The 18,279-nt window shown below is 39.9% G+C and overlaps 1 protein-coding gene and 1 long non-coding RNA gene across 5 annotated transcripts in view; both read left to right on the top strand.

The window, feature by feature from the left end:
- LOC145437896 (uncharacterized) overlaps nucleotides 1-18,279 on the top strand; it is a 78,326-nt gene that overhangs the window by 49,166 nt on the left and 10,881 nt on the right. For 2 of the 4 annotated variants that reach the window (XM_080315283.1, XM_080315280.1), the window contains one exon: nucleotides 3,348-3,593. The exons of 1 other annotated variant lie outside the window; for it this stretch is intronic. In XM_080315283.1, the coding sequence (XP_080171409.1) occupies nucleotides 3,348-3,565 (218 nt within the window). In that variant the 3' untranslated portion in view covers nucleotides 3,566-3,593. Of the gene's footprint in view, nucleotides 1-3,347; nucleotides 3,594-4,759; nucleotides 5,026-18,279 lie in introns of those variants that run through there. One more of the 4 variants, XM_080315281.1, reaches the window with a different exon arrangement.
- Nucleotides 11,881-16,778, top strand: LOC145437908 (uncharacterized). Its single transcript, XR_013914773.1, has 2 exons — nucleotides 11,881-13,224; nucleotides 14,330-16,778. It is a non-coding gene; the product is annotated as an uncharacterized LOC145437908 (long non-coding RNA).

The following is an 18,279-nucleotide window of genomic DNA, read 5'->3' on the forward strand; positions in this document are numbered from 1 at the left end:
GCGAATAGTTACTCTCGATCTGATACATTATGCGTTCTTTATTTCCAGGGGGGTGTAACAATACATTAAAAGTAAGAAATCGAGTGATAACATATTGCGTGAAGCGGGAAGAAAAAGTTTACTTCAGATAAATCTACCGCAGAATATTCTACTTTATTTAGATGTACGTAGATGCGACTGGCCCATGGATCTGCCAATGCGTAAGAACGGATATTGTAGTCGTCACATCCCAAGTGATGCGACCAGACTATTCAAATTTTTGGTTAGTCTTGCAAGTTCACAATCTGGGTTATCCATTTTTGATGATATCACTAATTTCGAAAATTACCTGGCGGGCCACTCAAAACCTTCTCGCGGGCCAAATGTGGCCCGCGGGCCACGGGTTGGCCGGCCCTGCCATAAGGTAATCGATTTTTTTGTTGAAGCATGTTGTTATTTCGTGAACTCGGGTAAAGATTGTCGCTAGGCTCGAAAGATTCCAAATTCGCATTTCTTGACTGGGTGATTAGTTTTCGTCTTCGATTTGTATGTGTCCTGCGGGGTTCAGATTGCAAGGGCAGTACTATTTGTTGCTTCCATTTCGGAGCCACGCAGTCATATCAATATCGACAGTTTCGGAGAAAATGATTGAGTCATTCCGGATTCTAGGTGTTACCACCATCGATCTTTCAGTAAGCACACTCTCGCGGAGTGGCAGGTTTCGCGAAACTTTCATGTCCTGATGTGTCCTAACGTGGATATGCATGTGCCTAATGGTCCAGCACTAGCCTACTTCACAAATCTGGACTGATGTATATCAACGGCCTCAAGCGATACTAAGAAAATAGCGTTCTTTCATAATTGCGAATACAGTTTGACTTAGGGCGGAGGTAATAAAATTAGCTGATCCGGAAGAATGCTAATCATGTGATTAGAAACTGCTAATCGGGACGCATCTTAGGCAAAAATAATAAAGTTAGCTGACCCAGAAGAAAGCTAATCGCGTGATAAGGTACTGACTTAATCGCGACGCATGAAGTTGGAAAAAATTACACGCGATGGTTAGTCGAGGTGTCCCGAGTTTTCAATCAAGCGGCGTTATCTGTTGCATCATAATGCGAAAACGCAGTATAGGCTGTCAGTTCTCAATTTGTTGAATGAAACAGCAGCCCGCTGATAACGATACTGCCACTACAATAGCTAGAATTATCATCATCGGGAAATTGAAGTTGTGTCCAATTCGTTCGGTGTAGCTAAGAAACGAATTATCGAATATTGATATTTCTCTGCAATAGCGGGTACATAATTCGTTGATTGTTTTGTGAAGCCATTACTTAGATGAGAGTCGGCACGGTCATTATCGGAAATATTCGTGCGTAGGAATGGTACGCAGTTTTCATAGATAACTAGTGATCTATAGTTTGTCCCGGTTTGTTGAACACTAACTTTATGCGCTGCGATGAACCGGTTTCCTTAATTCTGGGTTAATAAATCCTGACGAACGTGATAATCGACTTCATTGCTACTCCAACTTTATTATTCCCGCCCTTAATTCTATAACTCAACCGGCCTATTCAGACGCGATGTTTCATTCTATCATATTCGATGCCGATTTGGGGCGAAGATTGTAATGTAGGCCGATTTGAAACAATGCTAATCACGTGATTAAAAACTGCTAATCGTGGCGCATTTTGGGCGAGATTCATAAAGTTAGGTCACACGGGAGAATGCTAATCGCCCGAATAAAAATCCATGATGTCGGATACGGTTACTCGTTATAATTTCCTCGACGTTTCCGGAGTTGTCAATTAAGTGATGTGCAACAGTGGTTCTCCCTATTCTTTTTAACTTCGCGGACGGGTAAAACTTCAAATTAAATGTCTCGGAGGCGTGAACCTTCAAAATTCATAGTTAACCATAAATTTAATTAAATCAAATGTATGAAACTCAAATATTGTGAACTTGATTTATACGCCCTTTTGGTAGAAGCTAATAATGCGTGATTCCGTTGAAGTTTACAGGAGCCGAAGCTTGCGATATCATTGTAAAAACCGTCTATTTGACCATTATTGTTCGATATCCCTTGAAAGAAACACGGTGCTGTTTGATATAGAACTCCACCATAGTGTCGCTGAATTGCACTGTCGTAAATTAAAGAAGCTTGTTTGAAAGTCTCTGCAGCTTTCGCATGTAACTTTTCCTAAAACATTCGTACGCTACATTTAAACAGTTTCGTTGCACCATGGTAACATTCGCCCAAAGTCGACTATTGTAAAGTTTCTCAAACTTTTTCAGACATACGCTTCTCTTGCAGATGGTGAAAAATTTTGCACATCCCTTATCGTGACATGAAAAAATTTGATCTGTACAAAAGGCAATAATTATGATCTCAAGGACAAATATTTCAGTTTAATAATTTGACAAAGATAATCATGTACAACTAACCCTATGGCAAGTAGCATATACATATTTCAGCGATTTGAGTTTCAAATACCAACTTTTTCCCGACTTAATCATGGCTCAAAGGTATCCATGATCATAAGCTAATATTAAAAACAAATAGCTCGAGCCGCACGTAATCTAAAATTGTCACTTCTTCACGTTACAAACAATCGTCCCTTACGGATCGTGGGTGTTAGGCAAGAGAATAGTTCATTTCGGTACTTTGGGGTGGCCATAAAATGCGCCTCTTAAGAGTGACATTATGTAAAATGTGTCCTAATTGAGTATACTCGGAGTACGACGTTCTGAGCCACTTCGATTTTGATAAATAGGAAAATTGTCTAAAGAGGGCCATGTTTTAAACATGTATGTTTCGAATTGATTTTTTTAATGCAACCCTAGTTGTACGGATGGTACGACGCAACTATTACATTTATAATCGCTTTATAATTAGGGTTATTTCCGTTGTTGGAAGTTGGAAGTTTCAGCAAAACTTAAAATCATTCCAAGTTCGGAAAAAATCATTTCGCTTGGGCGGTTTCCCCCCTGCAGGTCGTGCCTAATTTGTACGGTACTGTGACGAAATGATTATAGAACATATGTCATATGTATTGCTCAAAATGGTGCGTGCATAATTCGTTGATTCTCCCATTGTTGAGTGAAGCCATTACCTATGAAAAAACGTCATAAACATTATCGGAAATATTTCTGTTTGGGCATTATACACACTGGACTGCACAGTTTGTCCGGGTTTGCTAAATCGGGAGAATAAAAATGAAGCTCGATCGACTTTATGCGCTCCGACCAACCGGTTTCAGTTATCCTGGATTTTTAATCGTGATGAACGGGATAATCCGCACTTTAATCAGGCCAACTTTAGGAGTTCCTCCCTGATATTAATTCATAATTTATTTTATTAAATTCAGATATTGAGGAATGTTCGAATGGATCGGACAACTGTGATGCCAATGCCGATTGCGGTAACACTGATGGATCATTCACTTGTGTTTGTAAAACCGGGTACACAGGAAATGGGACTACTTGCAAAGGTAATTTGCTTTTCAGTTTGAACCCAGAAACAGCCGTGGGACCTATTCGGGAATGCTGTAACGGGGAGTTTAGGGATAGAACAACTGACACTTAATTGTCCTAGTATAAATTTGAAGAACGTTCATCCGTTATGAACCGCTCGTGTTGCCGGTATTTCCACGGCTGTTAGTACACCAGTCAGTATGCATCAATTTATTGGTCGCGCAAAATTATTTCAAAGTTTATGTATGAATTCGGTCAATAATGTTGGAACTTCGATGTTCTACAAACATGTGATCAGAATTCATGCGGAAGCTGTTGGAAATGGTGTCTTCGAAAATTTAGGAAACCAATGTCACTTATTTTTATTTAAGACTAATAACGAAGTCTTTTATGGTACGAAGCACTACATCAGGGGTACGAGACGCATTGTGGGATTGCGCCTATATGCTATCAAGAGCTTAAAATTATTTTGCAAACCGACAAAAAGTGAAATATTTTCATTGGACAATATATGAAACTAAAAGTATTCTTCGCGCATGTGTCATTTTATGTGAATAGACATTTGGATTGTTATATTGATACCATCGTGAATTGCAAATGGACTGGAGGTACGATTAATTTTATTGAAAGTACAAGGGGTGCGATCGCCAAAAACGTTAAGAAATACTACAATTACTATGGCACGATAATTATTATATTCAAGTCGAAATTGATCTGTTCCAAAAATCAAAGGCAAATCTAACTCTGATTTAATTTGACTTTGACAACGACATGAACATCCGCTTATCAGGACTATACCAGAAACCCGGATTACGCTACACCGCGCAAATGCTCTGATATAACAATATTTGGTATATTCTAAAATATTCTACCTATAATTGTGTCTCGTCAAAAGTCCGCTAGCTGCAATATTTTATTGCGACAGTTTTTAAGATATCATAATGCATTTCTCACTCACATGGTGTCTATAACTCATTATTTTGACAAATTATGTCCAACATAAAAACAAATTTATATAAATACCTGAAAATGTGTCTTTTTCGTGCCAAGCATGAATAGTACAGATGGTAAATTACATTTTCACGATATTTGTGGAATGCCAGTCTGCAAGGTGCCGTCAAATAAGGCTTGCTTGGAAATTATGCATTGAATACCCCCATTATTAATGCCGCTGTCCGCGGCGTCATCAATAACTAGGAAATAGGCCCGCGGGCACATATGAGTTTGAGATCCCTTCTCTATACTTTCATTCTATCATAGTCATTTCCCATTTACTAATGACTCATGATTCATTCTATTTATTCAGACATGGATGAATGTTTGAACGGATTGCACAACTGCGATGACTACGCCATTTGCATCAACACAGATGGATCATTTCATTGTATTTGCGAACCCGGGTACACGGGACATGGAACCATTTGCTATGGTATTTTCCTTTCAGCTAGAGCGCCGAAACAGCGGTGCAACCTAATCAGCGACTGCTGTTGTGCATAATTTAAGGATAGAACAACTGTGACTTAATTATCCTTGTTTAAATTTATAGAAAGTGTATCCGACTCACACAAAGGTTAGAACCACTGGTTTGCCGGTATGTCCTGTCCACCGCTTTCATATCTCATTATTAGTCTAATATCGGACAACGGAGGCGTGTTATGCGGTTTTTAGTGATTTAAACATTTCAAATCAATGGTCTTTGTCTAATCCGCCATCTCTAAGGTGCGTTCAAAATTTACCGCCACCAAACAATCTTGTGAGCAATTGATTAATGAAAAGTCGGAATTATCTTGCCAGCCATGTAATCCTAGTCTTTGTTATGCACTATGAATGAGTATCAGCCATTAGCTCAGTGGTTCACAACCATTTTCATCTCTTCGACCCCATATGACTGAAATTTGAGCCAAAATTCACCCTATGAGATATTAGCCCGACGATTTAAAATGGTGTTATTTTTCCGCGCAAACGCCTGATAACTGAAGATTGAAGTGGGCGCGGAAAGAACACGTTGTAAACCTTCAAAAACAATAGTCTTCGTTCTAATCAACGCAATTTCTGGATGACTTCGCCCCCCCCATACTTCCATTGATACACGCGATTCACATTAACACGCACACACACGCATACACTCTCGAACACATACCCTTTGCGCAGCGTACCAAGTCGGATATCACGCGATTCGTGGATGCGGGCGTGTTTGGTAAAGGAGAACGCGAAACTTATCCATTTATTTTAGTCAGCTTGCCATACACCACTCGCTAATATAATTGCTGTGAAAAATCAGTATGCATAAAATTACTGGCCGCGCAAAATTATTGTAAGGTGTATACATGAATTCGGTCAATAATGTTAGAACTTCGATGTATTACATACATGTGATCAGATTTCATGCGGGAGCTGTTGGAAATGATGTCTTCGAAAATTTAGTAAACCACTGTCACTTATTTTTATTTAAGACTAATAACGAAGTTTCGGTTAGACAACAATACTTCTTTGAAGCATATTGTTATTTCGTGAACTCCGGTAAAGATTGTCGCTAGGCTCGAAAGATTCCCAATTTGTATTTCTTGACTGGGTAAATAGCTTTCCTCTTCGATTTGTATGTGTACTGCGGGGCTCAGATTCCAAGGGCAGTAGTATTTGTTGCTTCCATTTCGGAGCCATGCAGTCATATCGATATCGGCAGTTTCGGAGAAAATGAGCCAGTCATTCCGGATTCAAGTGTTACCATCGTCGATCTTTCAGTAAGCACACTCGGTGGAGTGGCAGGTTTCGCGAAACTTTCATGTCCCGATGTGTCCTAGCGTGGATACTGGATATGCATGTGCCTAATGGTCCAGCACTAGCCTACTTCACAACTCTGGACTGATGTATCTCCACGGCCTCAAGCGAAAATACCGTCAAATACCGTCCTTTCATAATTGCGAATAGTTTGACTTGGGGGGGGGGAGATAATAAAGTTAGCTGATCCGGGAAAATGCTAATCATGTGATTAATAACTGCTAATCGGGACGCATTTTAGGCGAAGATGATAAAGTTAGCTGATCCAGAAGAAAGCTAATCGCGTGATGAAGTACTGACTAATCGCGATGCATGAAGTTGGAAAAGGTTACACGCGAAGGTTGGTCGAGGTGTCCCGAGTTTTCAATCAAGTGGCGTAATCTGCTGCATAATAATGCGAAAACGCGTTATAGGTTGTCAGTTCTCAATTTGTTGAATGAAACAGCAGCCCGCTGATAACGATACTGCCACTGCAATAGCTAGAATTATCATCATCGGGAAATTGAAGTTGTGTCCAATTCGTTCGGTGTAGCTAAGAAACGGATTATCGAATATTGATATTTCTCTGCAATAGCGGGTACATAATTCGTTGATTGTTTTGTGAAGCCATTACTTAGATGAGAGTCGGCACGGTCATTATCGGAAATATTAGTGCGTAGGAGTGGTACGCAGTTTTCATGTATAACTTGTTATCTATAGTTTTTCCCGGTTTGGTAAATCATGAGATTAACACTAACTTTATGCACTGCGATCAACTGGTTTCCTTAATTCTGGGTTGATAAATCCTGACGAACGCGATAATCGACTTCATTATTAATCCAGCTTTATTATCTCCGCCCTTAATTCTATAAGTCAACCGGCTTATTCAGACGCGCTGTTTCATACTATCGTATTCGATGCCCATTTGAGCGGAGATTGTAATGTTCGCTGATGCGAAAGAATGCTGATGGCGTGAATAAAAACTGCTAATCGTGGCGCATTTTGGGCGAGAATCATAAAGTTAGGTCACACGGGAGAATGCTAATCGCCCGAATAAAAATCCATGTTGTCGGATATGGTTACTCGTGATAATTTCCTCGACGTGTTCGGAGTTGTCAATCAAGTGGTGTGCAACAGAGGTTCTCCCTCTTCTTTTTGTCCTCACGAGCGGTAAAACTTCAAATCAAATGTCTCGGACGCGTGAACCTTCAAAATTCAAAGATAACCCTAAATTTAATTACATCAAATGTATGCAACTCAAATATATATTGTGAAATTGATTTATACGCCCTTTTGGTAGTAGCCAATAATGCGTGATTCCGTTCAAGTTTACAGAAGCCGAAGCTTGCCGAAAAAATTCAATTTAATAATTTGACAAAAATAATTATGTGCAACTAACCCTATGGCAAGTGGCATATGCTTATTTTAGCGATTTTGGTGTCCATCACCAACTTTTTCCCGACTTGATCTTGGCTCAAAGGTATACAATACATGATCATAAGCTAATGTCAAAAACCATTAGCGCGCGCCGCACGCCATCCAAAATTGTCACTTCTTCACGTTACAAGCGATCCTTCTTGTCCTGACACACAATGTACAATGCGATGTGATGAACAGACATGGTGCTGTCGAAAGACCAGGAACGGTCTCCCAATCTGGCATCATGTCAACCCGATATAACGGTGTTCGGTCTTGATCTTTATTGATTCAGACTATTCTCTCTTATCATTCTCTTCCTTGCATTCGTCTTTGGTCGGTTCTATCTATGAGCCTTCGTTGTTAGTCCGATATAACTACAGCGACGTATGAGGGAGGTGAATATCAGAAAAAAACTTCGACGCTTCGAAACATGCTGCTGCTAAGAATCAAAACGTGACAACCACTGTCACACAATACAGAATCACTCCACTCACCCACATATACTAGCATTTAAGATGGAGATATATAAACAAAAATTCACCAGCCAGGTAACTAGTATAGGTCGTGATGCCGAGGTCTGAACCGAAGTGTCTACCTTTTTTTTAGTCACCGCATTCGTAACCTTAGACACCCAGGAAGGGATTCTGGAGTCGACCTCGGTCGGACGTTGACCCGTTGGTATTGCAGTGGTGTAACGTATTATTATGCTTTTTCGCCACTGCAGGTACTCGACGTGTTAGGCTGCCGGGGAATATTTCTCCCTTTCAGAGGGTGCCGCGAGGTCGAAAAGGTTGAGAACCACTGTATCAGCGTAGGGTATCACCAGGATCACCGCCTTCCGCCTTCATGTCGATATTTTTAGTTTTTTATTGTTTCATTCAGACCCACTACTTTTTATTGTATCATATAGGCTATGCCAGTGGACCCTGGGGTTCCGTGAAGCATTTTCAGGGGTCCGCAAAGCCTCAAAATAGTTGATAATTTAATTTCTATTTTTTTAAATTGGAAAACCCCGAGGCACAATTTGACTTCATTACTAGTAAAACTCCAGAGCTCACATCAATAGTATAGCCGTATGAGATGAAATATCCTACTGTGCATACTCATTTTAATTCTTAAATTGCCAATAGGCTGTTTAAAGATGTTTGTAGGGGATTGTGGAAAAAAGTTGGATGAGTGAGGTCAATCACGGTGACTTCGAAATGTTTACAAAAATCAATTTTCTCCAGTGATATACGTAATCATTTTTCCATTATAACTTCAAGATAAGCTGCTAGATAGAAATGACCAGTCTCGACGTTATATGTTCATTGAAAAATTTGTTTGTCAATTTTGGGGCCATATTTGTTGCGATCATACCCAAATGTGTCGCCGGAAGCGTTACGCGTTATTATTACATTCGCCACCACCTATATTTTTGGAAATCGATTTTCGGCACTCGTTCGGGTCCGCGAAGACAAAAAGGTTGGTTGAGAACTATTCGGCTACGCCGTACGGGCAGAGCTGGACAACTTGAAGATTTTCAGCTTTTCCAAATTAGATTGAAATTAGAATTAGACATACACAGCTTTTTCCAAATTAAATTAGATTTAGAAGTAAAGCTACACAGTTTTTATTTCAAAATTGGATTACAATTGGAATTGAAATAACCGAATTCGTAAAAATTTGGAAATTGAATGACATGAGACTTAACAATGGCAAGAATCAAGTTCAATTCACAACAAAACAAAGTGCATTACCATAACCATTACAATGTTTAACGTCTGTACACCAAGTATGGCTCGTTTCGCAGTGGTCACGACTACGCTAGCGGCATGCCGTTAGCGCTCGGATTTATGAGTTTAAATTTTGAAATGCTTCAATTGATTTCAGTTTCAAATTATTGTAGTCGTTTCAAATTAATCTATTCGCCTGTGCCCAACAACACTATTCCTCATTAGCTGAAACGCTTTCGGCGATGGCAACATCATTCCATCCAAGGATAGCCAGCTGGTATGAGCATATTGTCTTGAAGAGCAATGACCCGGACACTTTCAAGACCGAGACGCTATAAATGGCTTAGGGCTTTCCCACAATAGCGATATTTGAGATGAGATAGTAGGGTTGTCCAAAATTTGGAAAATCTCAAGAATGATGGGTATCAATGTCTGATTCTATAGATTATTGATAAAAAACCGCAATGAGCCTGGAATAAGCTCACATGAAAGTCGTTAAGATTTGTCGCAAAGCGTTTGAAAGTAGCTACCGACGAGTGGGCGTGCCAGCGACCATAGAACGGCGACAAGATTAGTAATCACGAAATCACGGCTCTCGATTGGCTAATCAGCTATGCTTCAGTGATCACGACGGTAGTGGCTTGCTGATCAGTTGTTAAAGGAGTCTGCTAACGGCGGTGATTCTGTAAGCGCATTGTAGGTTGGTTGGAAGATAATGATTTAAGATTGATTCAGGACATGTTGAGTGACTATAGATACATGATGATGAACAACAACAGCTACTTCACACAAACTTAAAGCATGACTGGATTACTGTGAAAGAAACCGCCGTAGCCTACATGTCTGTTTTGACCGATGAATAGCACAGAACCTGCGGAGAAATATTGCAAAGGCGCTTATGCAAGAGTCGAACGAATTTCTCGTCTCAGAAGAGATGCATCATAATTGAATACAAATATAAAGCTTAACGATGACACTACTTGGTCTGATCTTATTAGGCTCCAGTCGTGCTGCATAACTCAAGTCTTGAATGCTCTAAGGATTGGCTGAATCAGTTTTATGCTGGAGACTTATTAAACTCTTACAGCAAAATGAATTCACTCGTAAGCGTTGTCAAAGTCGTCAATGATGCTGTAGAAAGAGGTGTAGAGATAAGCACAGACTATGCTGGTATGACCAGCAAAAATACAGTACATCTTAGCATGTCCTGATGGAATCTTGAATCATTACCGGCTGTAACACTACAAACGCTGGAATGTAAAACGAGCTTAAAATGCATTGAAGCAGTGCGATGGTTACATTTCTTCGTGGTTCCATTATACAAGCTATCTGGTCGGCCAATATAACATCTTCTGAGCAGATGAGATTTTGTGCGGCATCCATCTCACGTATGGTGTGCTGTACCAGTTTGGGCGTAAAATGACTAATATACTTTACTTACGCCCAGTCTGACGTATTTGCAACCATAACTAGGTATCTCTTGGATTTATATCTAGTTCTAAAAGAGCACAATCATTCGCCGTTTCACCTCTGTCATGACTGCAATTCTCTAAGGCTAAGTTAAGCTTTACAATCAAACTGTCTTTTTAATGGACATAATGGCATAGTCTGTGCTTACACCTTTTAACTCTTTGTGCGGCATCATTGACGACTTTGACAGTCCCCAGCATATACGGCTGATTCAGCCAATCTTTAGGGCATTCAAAACTTCAAATATACCACGACTGGAACCTATTAAGATCAGACAAAGTATAGTGTCATTGTTAAGTTTTATATTTGTATTCAATGATGATGCATCCCTTCTGACACAAGAAATTCGTTCACCACTTGCATAAGCGCCTTTGCAATATTTCTCCGCAGGTTCTGTGCTATCCATCGGTCAAAACAGACATGTAGGCTACGGCGGTTTCCTTCACAGCAAGCCAGTCATGCTTTAAGTTTGTGGGAAGTAGCCGCTGTTTGTTCATCATCATGTATCTAGTCACTGAACATGTCCTGCATCAATCTTAAATCATTATCTTCCAACCAACCTACAATGCGCTTACAGAATTACCGCCGTTAGTAGACTCCTTTACCAACTGATCAGCAAGCCACTGCCGTCGTGATCATTGAAGCATAGCCGATTAGCCAATCGAGAGCCGTGATTTCGTGATTACTAGTCTTGATTCCGTTCGATGGTCGCTAGCACGCCCACTCGTCGGTAGCTACTTTCAAACGCTTTGCGACAAATCTTAACGACGTTCCTGAGAGCTTATTCCAGGCTCATTGTTATTTTTTATCAATAATCTATAGAATGAGACATTGATACCCATCATTTTTGTGATTTTCCAAATTTTGGACAACCCTAATGAGATAGTCTAACAGCTTGTAACATGTCTGGCTTGCTGGTGGATAGCCTCATATGTCTTCATTGGTCGATGACAAGCTTGATCAGGTATCGTGCGCAGCTCATTGTCCAAAATTAAATGAAGTTTTTGATGATGATATCTAATGTGTTACTTATTACTTATACTTACTTACTACTACTTACTTACTTATACCAATGATATATATACAATGATTGGAAACTCCAGTGAGCTCTGCGTTTGAGCGCGTCGCGAGTCATGCTTCACTACAGGAATGAAATCGATGTAAACAAACGGTTCGCCAGCAATCTTTCTTCTGGAACTGACGTTAATGTAGTGAAAAGTTTTTTAACGAGACCTATTTTGCACGTGAAATGTGTGCATACTGTACAGGTTTTGGCCAATACCAGTAGCATGGCTTAATATTCAGACGAAACTGATGTACCAGTGTGCCTACGTGATGAACACTATGATCGGAGGTGGTCTCGCAGTATCAAATAAAGGTGGATACTTCATAGTACGAGCTAGAGTTGGGATCAGGTCACTATCTTCAAGTCATTGCAAATTTTTAATCAAGTCACGAAGTCATTTCTAATTTTTTCAAGTCAATTCAGGCAGGTTCTAAAACTGACTCTGAAGTCAGGCCTTCTGAAGTTGTGAAAGTAGGCAAAACCTACTTGAGGATATCGCAAAAAGCATCACGTTTTTGAAGTAATAATAGTCATTATTCCTTTGTTACGGAGATTCATCTTGTGATCCGAATGCTCATATATACAATTGAATAAAAATATTTTTGTTTGATACATATCAGGAGTAATCGTCAGCAGCTTGTAGATACAGTATACAATTGACTAACAGATGTATACAAAGTAAAGTCTAACTCATTTCTTCATACTACTCGAGTACTTTTCAGACCGTTCATTTTCTGCTTCAACAAGTAGATTTCAATATCCAATTGACTAAGAAACGTCTGCAAAACCTGGTCTTAACCTACTTTTTCAAACTACGCTACAATTTACCATGATATGATGGTATATCTTATAAGTGTATGTGTGCGCAAGAGCGACCCACAATAGGTAGAAAGTTCCTGCCACTGTCCATGTCAGGTTTGATAGACTTGTGCACAGCCAATGATCTATAAATGATTGTTCACAGCATATACTTTGTATAGTCATTAAATTGTGATGTTGTCCATGTCCAGTCCAGTTTGTCAACTCTTACAGTCCTAGTTGACTTGCAAGATGGTGACTTCGAAGAATGGGACGGGATAGAGACTATCCAACAATCCCCTTCACTCAACAAATCTCCATCTCCACATCACCATCTATGCCCTCAACGGTCGAGGTGATCATGGAAGAAGTTGATCGAATCCGAGCATCATAACAATGTGTCATCGCATGGGTATTACAGAAGCAGGATTTTGAACAGCTTAAATACCTCACCTCTTCATGGACTCCTAAATGCTCTGATACTAGTCGTGTCTAAATTTCAATGAGGATACCAACACCATAATATCATTGAAAATTTTATACAGGGTATGGATATTTCATTTACTATAACACTTAAAAACTGCATAAACAACTTTTGTTATCATGTCAGACTTGTTGTCATCTAAATTCAGAATAACAAGAACCAAAATCCTAGTCAACGGAAAGCATTCAAGTCAAGTGAATATGTAGCAAAAAGGGATTTTCTTGTTTATGCAAATTACAATATCAGATATACCTATGTTTAAGCCAGGGCCGGCCAACCCGTGGCCCGCGGGCCACATGTGGCCCGCGAGAAGGTTTTGAGTGGCCCGCGAGGTAATTTCCGAAATTTCTAATATAATGGATTGCACAGATTTTAAGCTTGCAAGGCCAACCAAAATTTGATTATTCTGGCCGCAATACTTGAGATGTGATGACTAGAATATCAGTTCCGACGCATTGACAGATCCATCAGTCATTCACATATTGGTATATCTTCGTACACTACAATAAAGCAGAATAATTTGCGATAGATTTATCAAAGGTAAAAATTTCTACAAGCTTAGCGCAATATGTTGCCACTCGATTTCTTGTTTTTAATATTGTTGCCCTTTTGTGAAAATGGAAGAACACCTAATGTATCAGCTTGAGTCCAACTATATTCGCGATTACGAGACAAAGTGTCGTTCAACATATGCGACCTTGCGTTTGCGCTCGCAGTAAGACCGTCGACCATGTAACCTAGGCAGGACATGATTGGCGCATGTTGGTCACAGCTTTCGATATCGATATGTCCATGCGCCGAATAGCCCAGTCCTTGCAAACTTAGCCCAGCGATATACAGCAGGCCCGCAATACAGTCAAGTGACAATATTATTGATCTACGAACTTCAAAAAATTTTCGCGCTTAGTGGCCTGCACAAAAGTTCGTCAATCAAATGTGGCCCTTAGGCCAAAAAGGTTGGCCAGCCCTGGTTTAAGCCATTCGATAAATGTACTGTCTGCATCTATTTTTGTTGTAATTTGTGAAACTGTGCTGTGCTATTATGAACAATCGAATAACTGTGCCTAGTAGTTGATAACGTCAATGTTTCTTGTCACGTAACAAAAATATATATTCTCAAATGTTATTTTTTCGAGCTTTCTGATCCTCTCTTAATGACAATATCAGGACAGCAGTTGGATGGTAGAGCAGCGATCTCACATGACGTTGAACATCGGAGGGCATTCAAGCATCAAGTACCATGGCATTTGAACACTAGTATGTTTCAAGCCTCTTTAGAAATCAATTATTCTTTGAAAATTACCATATCGCAGGTGCGGCCAGATTTCCTGATCAGAATAAAAATGATTCCAATAACGGATCAAGACTCAATCTCTTGGTGATAATGAGGTAGTCTGCTCGATGGTTGGCAAAAATGTCCGTATCAAATTTATCATTGTTGTTGTTTTCTTGTCTCTTTGATAAGCTTCCCTGCTCACGAATTTCGTTGCTGTTTCTGCGGCATAAGAATATCTCCAGTTTTGCAGTAGCGGCATATCTTTTTCCAGCTAGTACAAGTGAAGCAATATTATCTGGAATGCAATATGGCTTTAAATGGCAGTTGTAGCTGAACTTGGTTGTCATATTCACAAGGCACACGAAATTATCCACAGGTTGCATTGTAGTGTCCATCTCTTCACCTCTCGTACTCGAATAATATGTATTTTCTTTCAGCAAGACTATTTTTCTCTGCATCAATCGATCCAATGAGTATCAATCCAATCCGGCACCATTCGTCAAAGTATTATTCATTTTGACTACAATCTTTGGAAATATCTCAATGTCTGAAGCAAAGTGGAACATGACATGGTTGCTTCTCATGGACGGCCTGGCGTGCCGAAATCCCACAAGATAATGATTTGCACTTTTATTAAGATCCCTGAATCCTTTTCAATTTCCTCGCGGCTTTGCGGCTGTTTCAATACACGAACAATCTTTTCTTGAAAGTTAGAATGGACTATAATTTATAAAAAAATGTTAACGATCCTGTAAAAAATTTATGCATTAGACATTTACAGAATGGGAATTTGTTATGTCACAGTTTTGCCAGTCAACTACAATTGAAATCAAGGTATTTATTCAATCCGTCAAGTATTTTCCGTACTGCCGCATATGCAATATATATGAGCAATGTGCATATTCAAGAGAGATTTTGCATTGGATGATTGTGGAGTTACATTGCTGGAAAAATAACCTGGGTAGCAGCACATACAATGCAAGTTGATGCTCATGCTCAGGTCATAAAGCGTGATGCAAATGGCGAAAAGTTATGAAGGTTATACATAAAAAACCATAGACGTACACACTATACAATGACGAAGGTTACAAAATCATTTCCTAACCTTTCAATGAATAAGACACCATAGAATGTTGCTCGCAAATGCATAAATCATCTATTTTGTACAATCCTTCCAGCTATCAATCTTAACGAGTACTAAATGTTAATTTTCAAGGTTTACAGGCAATTCATGGGGAACACCTCACAACAGGTAGTTCATATCAAAGAAGTGCCAAAACGTTTACCAGGTATATTTTGAATAAATGGGCATTGGTAGATGTTTTCGGACACCCCGGTGTGAAAGATTCAACTATTGAGAGAAGTACGACATATCACGCCAGGTCGATGTGAACAATACTAACTATGGAGTGATTATCCTAAATGTCATTCTAGTGCAGTGGTTCCCAACCTTTTTCGACTCATCGCCCACTTTTCAAGCTCAACGCCGATCATCGCCCCCCAAATTTTGTGAACCGAAAAACCGGTATACAAACAGTAATCACCGGCGGGTTGACTAAAAAAAAAAAAAGGTCAACTTTTCCGTTCCATGTCGAATTTTCCACTTTTGCAACTGAATTTTCGTGGGATGACTAAAAATAAAAAAAAAGGTTATTTCTCTGACTTGACTCCAACATAGCCGTTTTAACTCGTCATTGCCCCCCTATCGCCCCCTTCGCTATTTTCGCCCCCCCCCCCCCATCGCCTCCTTTGTCCATTTTCGCCCCCTTCGCCATTTTCGCCCCCCCTAGACCGCCAAATCGCCCACGTTAGGAACCACTGTTCTAGTGCATTGTTTTGCCGATGGTATATTCTTTGGAACAATGCCGATTCTCATCATTGATGTGGATTCAACGGCCTGATCAAGTAAAAAGTTATATATGTTAGCATTTTAGCAATCAGTACAATGATAGTTTTCGGTTAGTTCCGATTTTATATTATGAAGGTACAATCGCTATATTGGTACAATAGTTGCCAGTTAACTCGGCCCTTGGTGAATTCGGCCTCACAATATTACAATATATACTATCTAAAACAACTTAGTTGCTCACACAATTATCGTAATCAACCCTTCTCTTTTAAAAAATCAGGTGACGTAAATGCTGCCAGAAAAATTTCAAATCCTCTTTCAACAATCCTTCCAGGTTCTGCACATCTATATTGACGCTCACCCACAGTATCTATAAATTCTTTAGGCTGTGTCGTACATGCATGGTTGCAACTGATGCTAAAATGCCTCGCAGCTAGTCTGTACTTTGATAAATGTGCATTGTTAAAAGTTGTATTACATCCTATTATGCAGCACTGCCTCACTATGCTCAAGAAACCAACAAAAACTAAACCGATTGGGGAAAATCAGTGAATTAGTATGCCAGCAAGGCCGATCGCAGCACCCCACCACAGTCGACATACGCAATCCCGTTTCTGTACTCAAGCATATCCCGCGACGGACTGATTTCGCCAGGAAACTATCTTATAGCGTTAAGGGGCGTGGCAGTTTCCAATCATTGTATATATATCATTGCTTATACTTACTTATTACTTACTTATTTTGTGGTACCCATGTTAGTGAGCACGGCTTTTTCCCACGGTGAAGTTTTAAAAAAGTGGTTGCTCAACTGTGTTGCCTATTTTGTCTCGATATTACATTACTGCAGCCCGTTGCCTCTACTAAACTTGAAAATTTGCTCATGGCCCGTTTTGAGTTGGCGACCCGTACCGTATAAAGTTATCCTGTATGGCTGAATATTCTTTCCCGATACGCTGATGTTGCAGTTTTGCCTACGAGATCTCATACAGCTGCCCTAAGATGAGGAAAGTGATTTTCTCTTTTTCAGTAACTAAAAGATCGCGGCCCATGCTCTCACGGTTTGATGCTAAGTATGTTTCCACTTCATCATCTATTATTTATTCTCTGGTTAGATCTAAAGCAGTGGTTCCCAACCGATTGAGAATTCAATGATTTCTGGAGGGAATACATGTATTTCGTGAACATTATATACACGACAGTCTACATATTTACGGAGACACCTGTGCGATTACAGACACCAGATAGCTGCTCTGGAATGTATGCATATAAAATTATATTGTGTGTTGTTCACAGAAACTCATTTTAACTCCGGATAATCAGAGATGGCGTCATAAACGGTTCCATACCAATACCGAGTAAACCATTACCGCGAATGGACGTTACCAAGAATGGACACCACCGAGAATTGACATTATCGAGAATGGCCAGTGTCGAGAATCTAACTTCCTGAGACGGACGTTGTCGAGAATTTTTCATCTGAGAATCGAGACCGAGTTTGGCAGCGCCGTAATGTACATACACACGGCCTGTACATGCATAACATACCTTAATAGCATACATTACATTCTCAGGAATGTCCTTTCTCGGTGGTGTCCATTATCGGTAATGTCCATCCTCTGTAGTGTCCAATCCCGGTAATGGCATTTTCAATAATGATTTTATCGGTAATGACCGGACACCGTCATAAATGCAGCCAACAAGACCGACATGATGTGAAATAACGCTTTCGCTCACTTTTGAGGGGTACCGGTATCGATTCACGATACGTTTCTGTTGCAGTTATAGACTATCGTCTAGCGTACTGGCATGACTGTGTGTCTTGTGTACTCAAACAAGCAAATAGCTGCATCCGTAACGACTGGTAGTGGGGAATGAAGACTAGGAATAAGTCTTTAGTGGGGAATGAAGTCAAGGTGGGGAATGAAGTCAAAAAGGCTGGGAAACACTGTTTTAAAGCAATCATTTTCTTTTTTCCTGTCGTAGGTTCGGGCA

This window comes from Botryllus schlosseri, chromosome 4, assembly GCF_051294905.1.
Source record: "Botryllus schlosseri isolate E-star chromosome 4, Bs_hap1, whole genome shotgun sequence".
Classification (NCBI taxonomy): Eukaryota; Metazoa; Chordata; class Ascidiacea; order Stolidobranchia; family Styelidae; genus Botryllus; species Botryllus schlosseri.